Source organism: Cibotium barometz, chromosome 13 (assembly GCF_041138505.1).
Source record: "Cibotium barometz isolate CiBa-2024 chromosome 13, ASM4113850v1, whole genome shotgun sequence".
NCBI lineage: Eukaryota > Viridiplantae > Streptophyta > Polypodiopsida > Cyatheales > Cibotiaceae > Cibotium > Cibotium barometz.
The window spans coordinates 7,587,606-7,605,564 of NC_141058.1; the positions used below are offsets into that span (position 1 = coordinate 7,587,606).

Below are 17,959 nucleotides of genomic sequence, written 5' to 3' on the forward strand. Positions count from 1 at the left end.
TGTTGTTCTTACAATTTATTTTGTAAAACTTTTTCTAAATGTTATTATTTATTAATATACCTTATAGTGTTGAGCTAGTGCTTTGACAGAAGCCATGATAATAGAGAAGATAGGGTACGATAGTCACACATGTGAAGGGTCAAGTACTGCTTTCATTCTTAACTAATATACGGGTACACTAGGCCCTTTTGGTGTTGAGAGGCTCAAGTTTTTGTGTGTGATAAGCCCCCTGCTTGCATGACCTTATACCAAAGGTGCAAGTAGGGGGATTATCACACGTAAGAACTTGGTACAAGGTCATGCAAGTGGGGGGCTTATCACACGCACTTTCGCCTCTCGACTCTGAAAGAGCTCATTGTACTTGTATTAGTTAACAATGGAAGCTGTACTTAATTGTCCACATGTGTGACTATAAGACCCTATGGTATAAGGTCATACAAATAGGGGGCTTATTACATGCAAGAACTTTAGCCTCTCAACACCGAAAGGGTCCATTGTACATGTATTAGTTAACAATGGAAGCTGTACTTAAACCTCCACATGTGTGACTATCACACTCTATCTTCTCTATTACCATGGTTTCTTATTGAACCACATAGGCTTGTGTCATACCTGTAGTAACTGAGAGGTCCAGCAGTGAATTAAAGAATTTTGCTACCATTGCTCCACATCAACAGTGAGAAACACATTCCAACTATTGTTGATCTGTCATACCGATGGTAACTCAGAAGACATCATCCCCTTCTTGTTGGCTTCTTATTTGGTGTCCTATTTTTGCATCTAGGGCTGACCATGTTAGCTAGAGGGGCTGGTCACCGCTCACATAGAGGTGAGTATCCTAACTCAGAGGTCAACATCCTTCCCTCTTGGAGTTGATGTGGCGCACAAACATAAGTATGCTTGTCACCATCTTTTTGGTGAACCCACTTTTTGCCTCCCCCCTTCCTTTTCAAGGCTCGAGGTGCCTCGCCTTCAATTTTATAGTAGCCGCCGTGACTACGAAGGGTCACAACGTTTTGATGTCACAACGACAGGCACGGTCCTTGCGGGAAGGCGTAGGATTTCATAGTCAATAGCCAGGAACCCATGCTGTCATTGTCAACACCCTGCAAATGTAAGCGCGCGCATGATGGGCACGCGCTAGTTTGCCTTGTCTTGTTGGTAACGGTGGAATTACTGGGGGCCTTGGGCTGGCCAACATGGGGCTCGAGCAGGTCTCATCAACCAACCGCGGCATTGCGAGAGTTACCAGACCATTCTTCTGCGCCGCGCGGCGCTGTTTTGGAGCTGAGCAGAAGTGGTGGAGAGGAGGGGCTTCCCCATACCTCCCTCATGAAGCAAGCCCAATCGATGAGCGCCAAATCGACTGGAGAGGCTACTTGCTGGCAGAAGGCCTACAAGAAGCTTCTGTCCAGCTGCCAAGACATCTTGAAAAACGAGGAGAGGAAGTGCCGGCTCGCCTACGAGTTCACTGATTGCTTCTTGAAGATTACCGGCTGGCCTCCCCCGCCCAGCTGCCCGGACAACATCCTGGTCAGGTTTTGCACGGAGAAGTTCGACCAGCACACTCACGAGGTTTACCTGGCTTTCTTTGTGGAAACGGCAGCCATGTGTCATGATCTTCAGTTAAGAAACAAAACCAACCCCCTTCCCCTAAGGACGACTTGACATGAGATTAGGGGTTCTTCTTTGCATTGGGTTACACAAAAATTTGACGGCACAATGGGACTTGAAGAGGGGTTCTGTCATTTATTGCCATCGCTAAGCCAGTGGACCATGTATGATCTACATTAGAGCATAGAATTTTAGGTTACCGGACTAGAAGAGGGGTTCTCTCCAAGGTGTACGCCTTTACATGGATGGTCGTGGACTTGGATTTTATCCTCCTTTCCCCTTTGATTTCTAATAAAGGACTTATGTATGCTTGCAGGAGTGAAGCCTTTAGGCAAGAGACAACCAATGTGGTGAACGACCTAAAGCAAACGGGGCATTGGGTGCTGGACACAGTGAAGGAGGTGGAGGGTCTGTCGCAGGAGATCCTAAATGATGCACTGAAGCAGTCAAAGAGGCTGGAAGAGAAGCTGACGGGGGTGGAGACCCTCTCGCAGACGCTCCTGAAACAGAACGAGCAGTTCGATAGAGAGCTCAAGAGCACTCTGGGCACTGTCCAAGCCATTTATGACTACTCGGACCAAATAAAGGCCAGGCAGGTGGAGCTGAAAGACCTGCACCACGACATGAACATGGCCATGCACTCAGGCATGAAAGAACTGGAGAGAGCAGCCCAGCAGACCCACCAGCAGCTCGATGGCATCTCTGAAGGGAACAAGAAAATAGAACAGCAGCAAGTCAAACTCGCGGACTCCCTTGCTGCCAACATCCAGCAGCTCAAAAAAAGTGCCTTGCAGAGCTTGGATGAGCTCAAGGAATCCCAAAGTTCAGCCATGGAAGAGACAAGGTGCATTCATTAATCAGTTGCAACATCATTATTTCTTTCCTTTTGGGAATATTTGCGTAGATAAAGTTTGGTGGGACGCGCGCCCCCACGCGGGGGGGGGGGGTGAGTTGCAGGGTTGTGACAGTGGGCTGTCAAACCCCATATGGTTTTATTGCATAGTCAATCAGAACGCTCACCCCTTAGGCTAGCTTCAGACCCTTCTGGGCGAAAATGCATGTTATCTAGCTGCAGCACCTCAATTAATTGGTACGCTGCGGACATGTTTGCATGTGCTGCGGGACGTCAAAATAGGGGCCAATTAAATGCTACCAGAAAATACAGATTGTGCACATGAAGAATGTCAAGCTCCTCACCTGTCACCCTCCTCGCTTATCTGTGGTCATCTCTCAGCTCAACCGCAGTTCCTTGCCAAGCTTGCCTTCCTAACTGTAGGTCCTTGCCGTCCTCCTCAGCTAAGCCCCTTGCAGCTGTGCCAGTCCTTACACACAAAAAGGGGCAATCTCTCAACTTGCCTGTGAGGATGCTGAAAAGGGAAAACTTGGGCAGCGATCCATATTTTCATGAGCACATTTGGCTGTGTCTAAAGGACGACTTATCAAGTTACAAGGTTACAGAAAGTTGTGGCTGACAACACACCATGTGATTGGGCATGCGAGGAAGAGCACAATGGCTGTGTGTGACCAGCCTCACTACATTGGTCACCCTTTCTTTGAGTATATCTAATCAAGATTGATTTATGACTGATCCTGCAGGGTGTCCTTGACGGGCCTTTCTGATGGAGCCCAAAAAGCCCAGGCGAGCTTTGACAGGTGGCGGACAGAAATGGACGACAGAAATGAGCTTCTACTAAAGGGATCTCAAGCTATGCTTAGTGCCCAGGTACATACAATTGTGTTGTCGTTGGCTCAATAATAACTGATTGAGTTTGCCCTCAATCAACCCCACCTTGCTAGCACATAAACACAAAGTTGTTTTCACTTTGCGCTTGACTTTTACTTGGTGACTTTTGGTTATGACTTTGTCTCAGAGTAAACAATATTTTTGAATAATATGGAGGTATCAATAACTAATGCCATGCACATGTTTTCAAGGTGGACTTGCACCCATGCACTGATGTGCAGTGTGACACGCTGGCTCATCATTAGTGCTATACTTTGTACAGAAGTAGTACCTCATTACTAATTAGGAACATTTGTCATATGCTGTGACCCCATTGTGAGCCCTAGTCTAGGGACATGTTAGGCACGAGCTACGTAGGTCATTCCAAGCCACAGGTGTCAGTGTTTGTCACTTAACCCACTTGGAGAACTGTCACGTAGCCTATAATGGCACGTGAGAGCTTGACTAGATGCGGAGCCCGAATGCCGGAGTGCGGATGGCGAGTGCATCCGGGGTTGAGGGGTGAGGACATCTCGTTTAGAGCACCAGCCGTAGAGCTAGGCGGTTGGATGACCGGGTGGCCGGACGGTCGGATTAGTGAGGAGCTCAATGCTTAGAGCAAGAAACAAACCAACTGTTTTGGGGGATAAGAAGAGAACCTTAGAGATAAGGTTTCAGCAGGTGGGAAGAGTGGCCGTGAAGTTTTCGAAGAAAGGCAAGTAGGCGCCAGGGCTCAACTGAGGCAAGAAGCGGCGATGGTGGACAGCATGCACCATCACTTGGAGCGGACGCTCCCAGAGAGCTGGACTATCTAAAGGAGGGGCCTTTTTATAGTCGCAGAGGTGAAGGAGATAGCGAGGAGATGTGAGTTTGAGTTCCGTCTGGAGCGAGGCAACCTCAATCCCGAAATACCAGCAGTGGAGCGGAGAAAGATGCTCATGGCCTCTGCAACTATGATATATAATAATGGGGCTAAAGGGCAGCCCTGTCGTACTGAGCGAGAAATCTGAAACCGTTCTCTATCATCGCAAGCGAGAACTCTACTGTGGGCATCACGATACATGCATGAAACTCCCTTGATCCATCTCTGAGAGAAGCCCATATGGCTAAGAGTACCCTGAAGGAAGTCCTAATCCACTCTATCATAGGCCTTCTCAAAATCCAAGAGCAGAATGGCTAAGGGCTGATTGCTCGCTTTAGCCCATTCGACGGCCTCCCAAAACGAGAAAATGTTATCAAAGATGCTCCTGCCGTGTAAGAATCCATTCTGAGTATCATATGAATAACATCCTGCAAAATTGGCTGCAATCTGATGCTCATTGGCTTAGCAAGAATCTTATAGGCAGTCCCAAGTAAGGTGATAGGTCTCCACTGGCCAATCAATGTCTTATCTCCGCTCTTAGGAATAAGATAAATAAGCCCCTCAGTGAGAGAAGAAGGCATAGAACGTGTGTCCCACATCTCCTGCAAAGTTGATGTGATCTCAGCCCCGATCACATCCCAAAAAGTAATGAAAAAAACAGGGGAGAGGCCATGCTGCCCTGGACACTTACCATGAGGTAAGGCATGAAGAGCCACAGAGAGCAAAGGCCAGGCTTTGAGAGGCTTGTAAGAAATCATGAGATCTCCAAATATCAAGCATACGACGCGATAGCTTTGCATCGGAAAACAAATGATCAGGGATGCGTACATGGGGTGCTGATCTATGGCAATTCGAATCTCTAATACATAAAACCACTGGGCAATGATCCGATTTGGAGCAATAAAAGTATGTCCACCTGTGTCAAGCACCCAATCATCCACATAAAATCTGTCCACCTGTGTCAAGCACCCAATCATCCACATAAAATCTATCTAACCGTGCATAGATACATCCTGCATCTCTTCTCCTGTTAGACCATGAATAAAGAAGAGTGGATGGACTCTTCAAAATGTCATCCTCATGCCAACAATCTTTGCCATGAATGGAGAGTATAAACCTTTCCCAAGACGCTCTTTCAAGAGGATGCACCAAGCCCTCATGTCCACCTCTTTTATCCGTTGGCATCTCGACCATGTAAAAATCCCTACCAATAATCCAATGGTTGGCAAGAGGCATCAATGTAGTGAGAGATTTCCAAAAGGCAATCCTCTCACCTCTATGGTTAGGAGCATAGAGGTTGAGAATGCCAATGCGTGTAGTACCCTGCATAAGAAGGATCCACTGCGCTCTCGCAGGCAAAATGACACCATGTCCAATGATGCAAGGCAAGATCAAAGCTGAAACAGAGATACAAACACCACCCTTGGTACCAACAGTCGGTGACCAAAAGGTATGTCCCGAGAGAAGCTTGCCTGATCTCCCACACTGACTAGCATCCAGTTTATGCTCTTGCAAGAGCAATATATCCATAGGTCCACTTGTGACTGCACAATGAAGCTAGGTTTTTACAATTTGTTTCTGCTGACGCGGAAAAAACTCCCAAGACCTTGAATGTTCCAAGAGACAATCCTCATAAGGACTCAGAGTAGGAACGACCAGATCTCGTGGTCGACAAAGGAACCCCTTTAGAGGCGGAAGTACGTCTCGCATAGGTAAGGGAGGGAAAATCTGATGATGAAACCTTACCTCTCTCCCCCACTCCGGGGAAAAGCCAGGGCTAGTCCTCAGAACTAGAGAGGTACCATGACAATGCGAATGTGCAACATCATCCTCAAGGGTACAATCATCTTGTAGCTGTAATGCAGCATTGTCCTGTGAGGGATCCAGATCATGTGCTTGCAAGGCCTCATCCTCCAAAGAAGGATCAACATCCTGTGAGGCAAGAGCTGCATAGGGGTTAGGGTGTTCCACAAGGAGTGTGGGTGAAGGGGCAGGTACGGGGGTCCGAGGGTGCCTGCCATCCCTAACCACAACCCAACACTGTGTGGTCTGCTATGGCAAAGGAGCAGTTGGAGTCTTGGCATCTAGAGAAGGCCCTTGATGGGCAGGACCATGCCGCCTCCAAGCATGGCCCCTCGATCTGGGACAATCTCTAGCAATGTGACCCTGTCGACGACAAATCTGACACTGGTTAGGTCATCCTGCAATCTCCATCCTCTGGCGGAAATGAGATCGGTCAGGTCTCTCTCGATGGATTAGGAACAAGCACAAGGACCCGGGGTACACCATCAAGAGTGGCGGTAACGGCCGCGGAAGCTGAGGCGGGACAGCTTGGAAGGACTGGTACCTCTAGAACCTGGCCAAAGGATGCCCCTATGGAAGCTAAAAGCTTCCAATAGGGCCAAGGAAGAGCAAGGAACCGTAGTGAGACCGGGGTAAGGCGTTGATCCTCCACCACTGGATCAAAGCCCACCTGGTACTGAAAGAAGAAAATCTTCTTAGGACCAAGAGGGAAGGGGCTGCCAGCCAAAGCCTGAGAAGTAGCTTCTGAAGAATGAAAGTCCGCCTGGAAGAAGCCTCGACCAAGTAAATGAGTATCCTGAAAGTGCACAATCAGCTTTGAAGGGAGAGCTGCTAGAAGCCATTCACGGGCCTGCGAACGTGAGGGGTGGGAACCATAAACTCTCGCAACAAGGGTGGTATGGACCTCAAGGTCAATGTCGTGCTGAAGAGGTGAGCTCGTCCTGTGAAAAATTGATGATTCTCCCGGCCAGTGGGGGTGACGAGAGATTGGCTGCGACAGAAGAAGCCATAAGACCAATCAAGAAAAGTGGGCGGCCGACTTGAATCCAGATAAAATTGCTGCTGAAAAAGAGGCGGGTGTAGAGGAAGAGGGGCAGAGGCGGGAGCTGAAGGGCGGGAGCAGCTGGGGAAGCAAGGGCAATGGGGCAGGTGGGAGCAGCAAAGGGGCAGGCGAGGACTGCAGATGGGCAGGGGGGCAGCAGAGGGGCAGGTGGGGGCAGCAGATGGGGAGGCGGGGGCAGCAAAAGGGGCTGGTGGGGGCTGAAGAAAGGCAGGCGGGGGGCAGCAGAGGGGCTGGCGGGGGCAGCAGAAGGGCAGGCGGGGGCTGAAGAAAGGCAAGCGAAGGCAGCAGAGGGGCAGGCGGGGGGTTGCAGATGGGCAGGTGAGGGCAGCAAAGGGGCAGGCGGGAGCAGCAGAGGAGCAGGCGGAGGCAACAGAGGGCAGGCGGGGCAGAAGAGGGACAGGCGGGGGCAGCAGCGCAAGTTCACCTGCACGACCTAATAGATAGGCATTGAAGCTTCCAAGCTCACTAAATAACTTTCCACTCCATCTTCTTGTCTCAACAAGAGCTGCAAAACCATGACAATGTAGCCTTTTTGTCATGTGGCCTCATGTTGGGGTATTCCATTACGGTTGTAGGAACACCCCTCCTTGCCCACCTTGAGCGCTTGTTCAAAAGTTACAGGGGCAAAGGCTGGCCCTTGACAGCAATGGTCTCTCAGTTCATTGTGGAACTGCAGGGCCTCAATGTTGAATCCGCAGAAGCCTTGCTGTACTGATCCACAGCCCTAAGCATACTAAAGAACATTGATGCTAATTAGCTTAGATTAAGACACCGAGGAGAGAGATTAGTGTTCAGGTTTTCTTGTATTACTATGGTACAAAAAGGTTGCTTACTGCTTGTACATGATGTAGCCCTATGGTCAGCCCCATACCTATGGTCAGCCCCATAGGGGTTGACCTAGGCCCCTTCTACATATTCACTACTATGCTATGTCTTAATGATGAATTATGAACTGAACTATGACTTGAATTATGCTGAACATGTTGTGGTTCTTATACATGTTGCTCACGCTCCAGTCGGCCTGAAATGCTGTTGTCGGCTAGCAAAGACAAGCACAAAAATGTAGCATTTTTTTTTTCCCGAGAAAAGATCCTTTCATTAGTTATAAAAAAAGCCCACTGGGCTACAAAACCCCTCTCCTGCTCATAAGAAGGCAGAGCAGCGATCCAATCAAGGCAGCTAGGGAGACTCTCCCTAGGTGTAGAAAAGTACAAATAGCTGAGAGGCTATATCATACAATAGGAGGGGGGAAAATCCAAACAGGTGGCTTGTAGTGCCAGCGGGGGGTACCCGCGTGTAGAGTATAGAAAGGGCCGCTGCGCCAAGGGGTGTGGAAGGCGTGGCGCCGCAAGATCGCTCGATCCGAGTCGCCCCGGATGCGGTCATACTGCCCTCGCAGGGTGTGAATCAACTCCTGCGAGATAGCCCGAACAGTCTCTGCTGGTGGCTCTAGTCTCCCCTCAAAGGCCCTGAAACAACGGGCTCTCCAAGTGAACCATATGGTGAGGTTGCTGAGGAGCTCCCATCTAATATACCTCTCCTGTGTCCAACCGGCTGTCGAGAAATCCGGTGAAGGAACAAGGCGAGGCTGGCCCCCAATGAATCTGATGGCCTGGCTGTCCTGCTCCGTCTTGTATCCCAGAGCTGGCCTTGACGAAGTCGACCAAGTAGCGGCTCTCCACGTATACATGCCCTCTGGAGAGGGGGGCCAAAATGCGCAGCATCCTCAGCCAAATCTGCTGCCCCTGTGGACAGTCCCATAGGCAATGTCTCTGTGTCTCCAATGGGTGGCCGCATCGGACGTAGGCTGGCGGAAGGCCACTGTAGACAAGCCAGGTGCCAACTGCAGAGCCCCTGTGGGCAACCAGCCACTGGAAAGCCGAGATCCTGCGTGCCTGTCTGCTAGCCCAGAGCTTGGTCCAAAAATCCTCCAGGAACTCCTGTGAGAGTCCCTGAAGCCGCCAGTGCTCCGATGCAGCTGGAAAGACCGTCCTCCTCGCAGTCAAAATATGCCTCCCCAAACGAACAGTGTACTGGAAAAAGGTGATCTCTGTGGCCTTGGGGGACGCATAAGGATCATGCCACTCGTACTCGCGAGGGTCCCACTGGAGCCGGGCCAAGGGGCGCGCAGCATATGCCCATATGCGCCAATCAGAGTCCACATCTGCAGGGTCTGGATCAATATGCCACTTCCGAGAAGCGGTGGCCACTACCCGTATCCTCTGAAAGATGCACTCTGCAACCAAAGGCGACTCCACCTCCACTCTTTGAAGTCTGCCCTCATCCTGTATCTCATAGTAGAAGCATCTACCAACCTCAGTGCAAGCTCTGACAGCAAATCTCCAATTGTGTAAAGGCTCTCATCCACCGTGGGGCCGTTGGCTCGAAAGGCGTGAACCACTCCTCAGTGAGTGCCTCCTGAATGTCATCCCTCATAATCAGCCCCCCTCTGAAGTGACTCAGCCTCTCCGCCTGGATCTCCTCCGGGAGACTACAAAAGGCCTGCCAATCTCCAAAACTGCGCGCTGGGCCTGCCGCCAATGGTCCCCAGGCTAGACGAGGCCGAGAACCTAGCATATGACCCTGCTCTGTGCGTACCGCGGGGCTCCAGATGAGCTGCTGTCTAGCCCGCTCCTCATCACAAGTGGGAGGTCTCTGAGAAAGCCCCGGTCTGAGCAACTCCCAAGCTCGCAGGATACTCAAGGCAAATCTGTCCTCCCATCCTCTACTGAGGCATGTCCTCCTCATCTCTGTGAAGATCCACCGAATCTCTGGTGCCCCCTGCTGGGGAGCTCTAGCCTACAGCCATTGAAAAAGAAGCTCCTTCCAAGGCTCATCGCCTGGAAGCAGCCCCCGAACAATAAGCTTCCCCAACAAGGCTCTACTCTGATCAGCTGGATCTATAATGCCCAAGCCCCCTTGGGCTAGCGGAAGAGACTCGAGTAATAACTGCCCAAGCAACCTTAGCCCGGGCCGGCTGACCATCCCGCCCAGACCAAAGAAAGTTCCTGATTAGCCTTTGTACCTGGTTGATGCAAGAGCTCGAGAAAATCCAGCAAGACGTGATATACCACATAGTCGCTAAAAGCACCTGATTTGTCACCACCACCCTCCTAGCCAGGGATAGCCGAGCTGTACTCCAATATAAAAGCTTCTTCCGAATGCTCAGAAGAAGCGGGGCGATCTGCTGCTCAGGTGACAAATCAAGTCCAATCTGGCATCCCAGATACCGCACTGCTATGCCAGGAGGAATCCATCTAAAACCCGGGTCTGGGCTCCATGCCGGAGCGGGAGCGCTACTGATCCAAAAAGCCACTGTCTTGCGCCAATTGATCAATGCTCCCGAAGCCACACCAAAAACCTGTAGCGACTGCTCTGCCCTCTGTAGATTGGCCTCCTGGCCATGCAGAAACAATCCCGTGTCATCAACAAACTCAGAATCGAGGAGGTCCTCTCCTCGGACTGGAAGCTGGAGTCCTCTCAAACCAACCTCCTCTGCTGTCAGATACATGCTCATAGCCTCTGCAAAGAAAAGAAAAAGGAACGGGGCGAGAGGGCATCCCTGACGGACTGATCTGGTCAACTCAAAACTCGGCCCCCATCCTCCTGCCATCAACACCTGGCTACGAGCTGTGGAATATAGAGCCGCCACTCCTCGAATCCAGTCTGGCTCAAAACCCAAGCGAATTATAGTGCCCTCTAGAAAACCCCAATCTACTCTATCGTATGCCTTCTCAAAATCGAGAAGCATAATGACCAAGTCCTCACCGAGAAATCTAGCTCGGGCCGTCGCCTCCCAGAAGGTGAAAATGTTGTCAAGGATACTGCGCTCCTTGACGAATCCTATCTGGGTAGCATGAATCAAATCCCCAAGGAAGGGCTGGATCCTCAAACTCAAGGCCTTTGCTAGGACCTTGTAGACAGTATTGAGGATCGTAATAGGCCTCCAATGCCGAATATCATCTGACACTCCCTCCCCCTTGGGGATAAGAAAGATCAAGCCCTCTGAAAAACTCTGTGGCATCACCCCAGTGTTAAAAACATACTGAAAACCCCTGTGGAGGCCTGGCCCCAAAAGGTCCCAATAGCGCATAAAAAAGGCAGGCGTCAATCCGTCCTCCCCAGGGCAACCATGACGCGGAAGGACCCTCAAAACCTCAACAAGCTCATCCTCTGAAAGGGGCTCACCCAAAACTGTGCGCATACGATCTGTGACCCTCCTCTGCACATGGGCCCACAGAGTCTGTCTACAAGCATCACGTGCCTCCATGGCTGGCTCCGTTGAAAGTAGGTCTCTATAGAACTCAGTGGCAATAGCTCGAATCTCCCCGGGCTCAGTGGCTAACGATCCGTCCTGCCTCCTGAGCTGGCGTACTCCTGCTCGAGCATGGCGGGGTCCGGTGATCTCAAAAAACTCCCCAGTCACTCTATCACCAAGCTGCGTCCACTGAGAGGCCTGGCGATGATAGTAGAACTCGTGTCTCTGCTCCTCTGCCTCTCTAACCTCCTGGCGTGCCTGGCTCAACTGGGACGCCACCCACTCACATGTAGGCTGCTGCTCCTGAAGACGCTGGAGCGAAGCAAGGCTACATCTCAAGTGACGCTCCCGCTCTCGTGTCTCTCCCAACCGTGTCAAGGCTGTAGCGTGCAAAAAAGAGCTGAGCTCGATGAGTCATGCCATATCCTCTCAATGTCCTCAAAAAGACTGGGGTCTGTAAGTATCCTCTCTGGGATCCTCAACTGCAAGCTGGTCTCCCGTGTCCTCTCCTCAAGTGTCAAAATAACTGGCGCATGGTCTGAAAAAGAGGTGCCAGCGAGAATGCCAACGGAGCCACCACGCTCCCCGAACCTGTCGCCCACATAGAAGCGATCAATCCGTGATAGATTAGTCCCTCCCCGCCGGCGATCCGCCGACCGAGAAAAACTAAGACTGTCCTGAGAACGGGAGAAAGCCTCACGCTGCCATGCATCAGTGATCCGCAGCGTCATACAAAATCGCTCCCAAGCTGCAAGCTCCGTGCCGTGCACTGTAACATGACTGCCTCCCATCCTATCGGCCGGGTCCTCAAGCATGTTGAAATCTCCCCCGACACACCAATGTGTGGCCTCAGGCAATGCATCTGTAACAAGGGTCCAGAACTCTGCTCTGGCACTAGCATGATTGGGCGCATAGACATTGAGCACACCAAAATGCTCATTGTGCATCCTCAGAATAACATACTACGCTCTACCAGGCACAATGACCCCGCGATCCACAATGGCCTGCCGCCATACATCCGCAATGACCATACATACTCCTCCCTGCCCACCCAAGGGGCCAAAACTTGCAGACCAAAATGTGTCCCATCTACCAGGCATCACCGAACCATATCTCCGAATCCTGCTCTCACTCAAATGGTGCTCATGCATCATCAGAATATCAATACTGCCCCCAACCAGGCATCTCTGAAGCTCCAAACAACCACGATAATCTACATAGTGTGCGCCGCCAAGGCCCTGTACATTCCATGAGATGATCCTCATGGATGACCTGCTGAGGTGGAGGCTGAGAGTCGGCCTATCACGTCTGTCATCTCCAAATCGCTCACATGGTGAGAAAACTCAACTGCCTGTGTTTGCAAAATACTAAGAGCGAGATCCAGAGTCCACTCCCGGTCGCTAGTGCCGCAAAGAGGGAAGGAGAAGGCCACCGCTGAATCAAGTGCCTCCTCCCCTCGGGCCGGAGGTATCACCACATGAACTGTGATGGGTGCTGGCTCATGGGGGCCCTCCGCTCCAAAAAGGCGTGTAAAGGAGTAGTCGAAAGCCTCCGAGCGTTGTCTAGTGTCGAGACTACTCAGCTGACTGCGGATAGAGGATATCCGTGAAGCACGAATCGGCATGGTAGGTCTCCTCTGCGGTGCACGAGCAAGGTCGGTGCTCAGTGCCCGCCGGACTGCAGGTGAGCGCCAGGGTACTGCTAGTGCCTCTCGGGGAGCTGAGGCGAGCGGAGGGGGGGAAGGGGGTGGGAAAGGAGACGCTGAAAAAGCGGGAGCGGGAATGGGAGGAGGCGAGGGTGGAAGCGAGGCGGAAGGGGGGGCGGGGGAGGGGAGGGTGGAGGAGAAGGGGGGGTGCTGGCATCTCCTGATCCTCAGTCTGCGCTGGGGTCTCCTCCTGGAGGGGAGCAAAGCTGTTCCTCACTGGAACCCAATGATGCTGAGGCTGTGTCTGCTGCTGCGTCGGTCTCTGGGCATGCTGCTGTGGCTATCTCCCTCTACGGTGCCCTTGTCCAGGCTGCCAATCAGAGGTCTCTGTGGGCTGAGCAGGTGTCCCGGAGGCTGCTTGCCGAGCCGCATCTGTGGGCGGGCCATCGAAGGAAGGTCTGCTGCTGCAACTGAATGACCTTCGGAAGGGAGGAGATGTCAGGAGCCAAAACTTTGACCGAAGGAAGGCCAGCTGCTCTAGCCACCACTAAAGCTGCTGTGGGGCCAGTCTCAAGCACCGAGCCCACCAATGATCCTATCCTAGAAAGGAGCGGAAGGTACTCGTGTCGAAGTCCAGGAAAGCAAACTGTGACATGGAATAGGCGCTCTCCCTTCTTGGCCGCTGCTGGGTCGAAACCATGCTACCAATGTCTGAAGAAGGCCTGAGCGCCCCTGATGTCAAGGGGACTCATGGCTAGGACCTGGGCCACGCTCTGGGCTGTCTCGAACTCAATCTGGTAGTGTCCGCGGCCCAGTGACTGAACGTCCAGGATCTTGCCCACATCTGCAAGAAGGTGGGCCTGGAGAAGATCCCGGATCTCCCCTCTGTTGGGGCGAGTGCCAACTATACGGCAAATGGTGGAATGTGCCTGGAGGCGTTCCACCTCTGTGGCGAGGCTCGCTTCCTCTTCTGGCGAAAGAGAAAGCCTAATGGGGGTATCCTCCTTAGGGGCGGGCGAGGGGGTTGCGGAAGAGTCCCTGTGAGGTGGGGCGGGAGGAACCTCCATCAGAGTCTGAAGCTGAGTCGAGGGCGAAGCGAAGATGGAGGGTCCTGCAAGAACCAAGTTGCACGAAAAAGCGGAGCGGGGAGGGGAAGAGGGGGAAGGGCGGAAGACAGAGGGGGAGGGGCGGAAGACAGAGGCGGGAAACGGGCAATGGGGAGCGAAAAGAGGGGGGGGGGGGGGGCAGGCAGGGGGCGGGACGCGGAGGAAGGGTGGAGCGGGGGGCGTGAAGGAGACGGGGGCAGGTGGCGAAAGGGGGGGGCGGGGGGCGCGGAGGGGGGGGGGTGCGAGCAGGCGGGGAGAGGGGAAGGCTCGAAGGCGGGGAGGGGGGGTGCGAGCAGGTGGGGAAGGGCGAAGGCAGCTCGAGCGGCGGCCGGGGGGGTGGGGGGGGTGGGAAAGCTTCAGCGAGCGCGTTTTGCACCCGGATAGCTGGTTGAAGACTTGTACAAAAATGTAGCATTTAATGCTACAGCCATGCTGTTGGCCTGCTACAGCTGGCTGACCAGCATACTGAGGTAGAATATAAGGGCTGGCTCCCTTTCCCTCAGTCTATCTCATTTTTCAGCATTCAATTGAGGTCATTAGCAGCTGCTACTGCTTCTCATGATTGTACAGCACCTACGGGCTTCCCTCATGCTCAGATTTCAGCAATAAACATCAGTTTCCAGCATTTACAGGTCTTGTACCTGGGCCTACATCTGTGTTTTATATTTGCTTCACTTTCTTTCATGGTATTAGAGAAAAACGCTGACCTGTGAGCAGAAGAAAGCTGCGTTTTCTGTTTTGTAGCAGAGGCTTCGACAGTTTGCTGCGTTTTCTGCAGATTTCAGCGTAGAAGGTGTTGCGTTTTCTTCTGGGAGAAGAGGCTTCCTCAAGAGTGCTGCATTTTCTTCATTTGACACTTGGGACTTGGGACTGTTGTATTTCTGAATTTTCAGCAAAGATTGCTGATTTTTCTGTGCTGAAGCCCTCTTCTAGGTGCTGAGGACAGGGAACTACATCTTTGGAGAGATCTTCTTCCTCTCCTTTCAGTTTCCCACCCACCCTCCCTTTCTTCTTGCTGTGCACAGCCTGAGAGGAGGACTTGCTGATTTTTTTTTTCAGTCCCTTTTCTTCAGAGAAGGTTTCTTGTCAGAGGACATGGCTTCAGGAGATTTCTCTACTGTTGCTCCTTCTCCTGTTGATACTCTAGCACCATCACAGCTTGGATCCCCTGCTCCCGCCGCTCCACAGGTGGTTCCTATTCCCAATCTTTCTTCTCTGAGTTTCTCTCATCCAGGTCTTGCTCCAACCCCTACCCACATACCATCCTACAACCCTCCCCAAGTCAGTGACTTCATGAAGCTTTTCGAAACAAACTATCATACTTGGTCTTTCTACATTCAGTTGTTGCCGGAAGGAGCCGGTGTGTGGATGGCTATCTCCACACCTCACTTGGTGGACCTTGCTTTGAGAAGCATATTGGATGCTCGGACTCGTCTTATCATCATCCATTGCATGGCTCCATCCATACAGGCACAGTTTGTCTCCTCCTAGAGTAATGCTCATCAGATGTGGACAGAGTCCAGAGGAGGTATGGGAGAGTTTTGACAGTGAAGATTGCCAAATTGGAGTCAGATCTGGAGAAGCTTACCATCACTGAGTCAGATAACCTGATTGAGAAGATTGGAGAGTTTTCCCGTATCAAGATGCAACTTGAGGAGTACGGGACCATCAACAATTCCATCATAGTGATTCCCATATCCATCAGCTTTTCTCACCCGTTTTGGCTTTGGTTTGTGAGGCAGATACTTCTTTGTGGCATTCTCGCTTCAGTCATGTACCCATTGCTGCCTTACAGAAGTTCCATTCTAAGCAGGTTGTCAATGGACTACCTCAGCTCAGGTCTCTCTCACACATCTGCTCATCCTGCATGATTGGCAAGCATCATCGAGATGCATTTCCAGAGGAGGCCACTCATCGAGTAACCCGAAGACTGGAGCTTATACATGTAGATCTTGCAGGACCTATGGAGGTTGAGTCTCTTGGTGGGGATCGATATTTCTTCTTCTTGTGGATGATTTAACTCGCAAAGTCTGGGTATGTTTTCTGGCTTGCAAGTTAGATGCTTTTGCTAGTTTCAAGACTTGGATTGCGATGGTGGAAAATCAGTCTGGGGGTAGAGTTTCATTCTTCCGGACTGATAATGGTGGCGAGTTTGTACCATTTGATGACTTTCTTGCTTCGAAGGGCATTCAGTGACAGACTTTAGTTCCTTACACTTCTCAGCAGAATGGAGTTGTGGAACAAAAGAGCCAGACCGTCAAAGAAATGGCTCGTGCTTTGTTGCATCATGCAGGTCTCCCTCCTGCTTTTTGGGGTGAAGCTGTGGCTTACCTCAGTTTATCTCATTAACCGCTCTCTCACAAAAGTGGTTGAGGGGATGACTCCGGAGGAGGCCTTTACAGAACACAAGCCTTCTGTATCTCATCTTCTTGTTTTCGGCTGTGTTGCTTATGTGCATGTCCCAGATAAGAAAAGGACTACACTCGCCTTGAAGTCAAAGAGGATGATCTTCACAGGGTACAGTTTGAGATCCAAAGGGTACCGCTTTTGGGATCCGGAGGTTGATGACATCATCATTTCCTGTGATGCTCGATTTGATGAGAGCTTGTTTGGCATTGATTCCTCTCTGCTTGATGCATCTTCGGATTTTGTGGATGATCCATTCCCGGCAGATGCTAGTGATCTTTTACCTCTTCCACGTCCAGCTCCTCCTCTTCCCCCTGCTGCAACCCTAGTGCCAGCTGCTTCTTTACAGTCACTTGTTCCCGTTGCATTAGCTTCTGAAGCTCCTAGTCCCTCTATGAGTCCTGCTTTGACTCTGGGATTACTCTCACTAGTGCTTACCTCATCACCACTTCTAGCAGCATCGGATGAGTCCTCTACTATAGCTGGATCTTCTTCTTCACGCTTTGAGAGGAAGGCTGGCCTACCTCGGTGGGTTCAGCAACTCTTTAGAGATTTTGGTCTCACTGATGCACAGCTCCATAACCAGATCTCTACCACCACCCTTGGACCTCGCCGTTCATCTCGGGCTGCCACATCTCATCACACAGTGAATTATACTCTCATGAGTTCTCTCCAAGAGATTGATGAGCCTGAGAGTCTAGAGGAGGCTCTTGTTAGCAGTCATCTCCTGTCTGTATATTTACACCAGGGCCTCTGTTGTCAGTGTGCCCGCCCAATTTAGGTGTTTTCTCATACCGACTACTTCTATGCTAGCCGACTGCTCCAGAGCAGGTCGTGGACAATTTTGCTCCTGTCGGCTGTCTCTTCTACAGGCCGGTTGGCTGATGGGGACCATATAAAATGGCCCCTTGGTCCCCGAAACATTGTATTCAGTATCCGGGATTTTCTCGTGTATATAGCAGAGTTATACATCTCTCTCTCTCTCTCTCTCTCTCTCTCTCTCTCTCTCTCTCTATTTCTGTGTTTTTCTACAGTGCACTTGCTCTAGTATTTTCAAATCTTGTCTTCATCTCCACTACATATTTTGACATGGTATCTGTCACCAGCCTGGACATTTCCCAGTCTGAAAGGGGTCTGGTGGACTCCAGGATGTTTAAATATTTGGAAAGTACAAGCTTTGGGAATGGGGGATTATCCTAGAATACAAAGGACCACACTCCTAAAATTTAGGAGAGTTGCTATTTTTGGCCCGACTCCGATGGAAATTCTGTTCGCGTCATTACATCTGGAATTGAGCAGATACCAAGAGTTGGCAAAGTGCCTATAATGTCTACCAGTTGGGATATTTTTAGAGGTAAAGATTATGGAAGGACCCATCTCTTAGATTGGGACATGTGGCAAGAAAGTGGACCAAAGTGAGACAAGTGGCCTGACACTTGTTAGAAAAAGGATCAAAGTGAGACACGTGGCCTCACACTC

At 51.2% G+C, this 17,959-nt stretch overlaps 1 protein-coding gene across 1 annotated transcript in view; it reads left to right on the forward strand.

The window, feature by feature from the left end:
- Positions 1 to 980: 980 nt before the first annotated feature.
- LOC147632325 (protein GAMETE EXPRESSED 1-like) overlaps positions 981 to 17,959 on the forward strand; it is a 29,457-nt gene continuing 12,478 nt past the window's right edge. Inside the window, exons 1-3 of the mRNA XM_086807150.1 lie at positions 981 to 1,625; positions 1,931 to 2,458; positions 3,211 to 3,337. Coding sequence (XP_086663276.1) covers positions 1,087 to 1,625; positions 1,931 to 2,458; positions 3,211 to 3,337 — 1,194 coding nt within the window. The 5' untranslated portion in view covers positions 981 to 1,086. The remainder of the gene's footprint in view (positions 1,626 to 1,930; positions 2,459 to 3,210; positions 3,338 to 17,959) is intronic.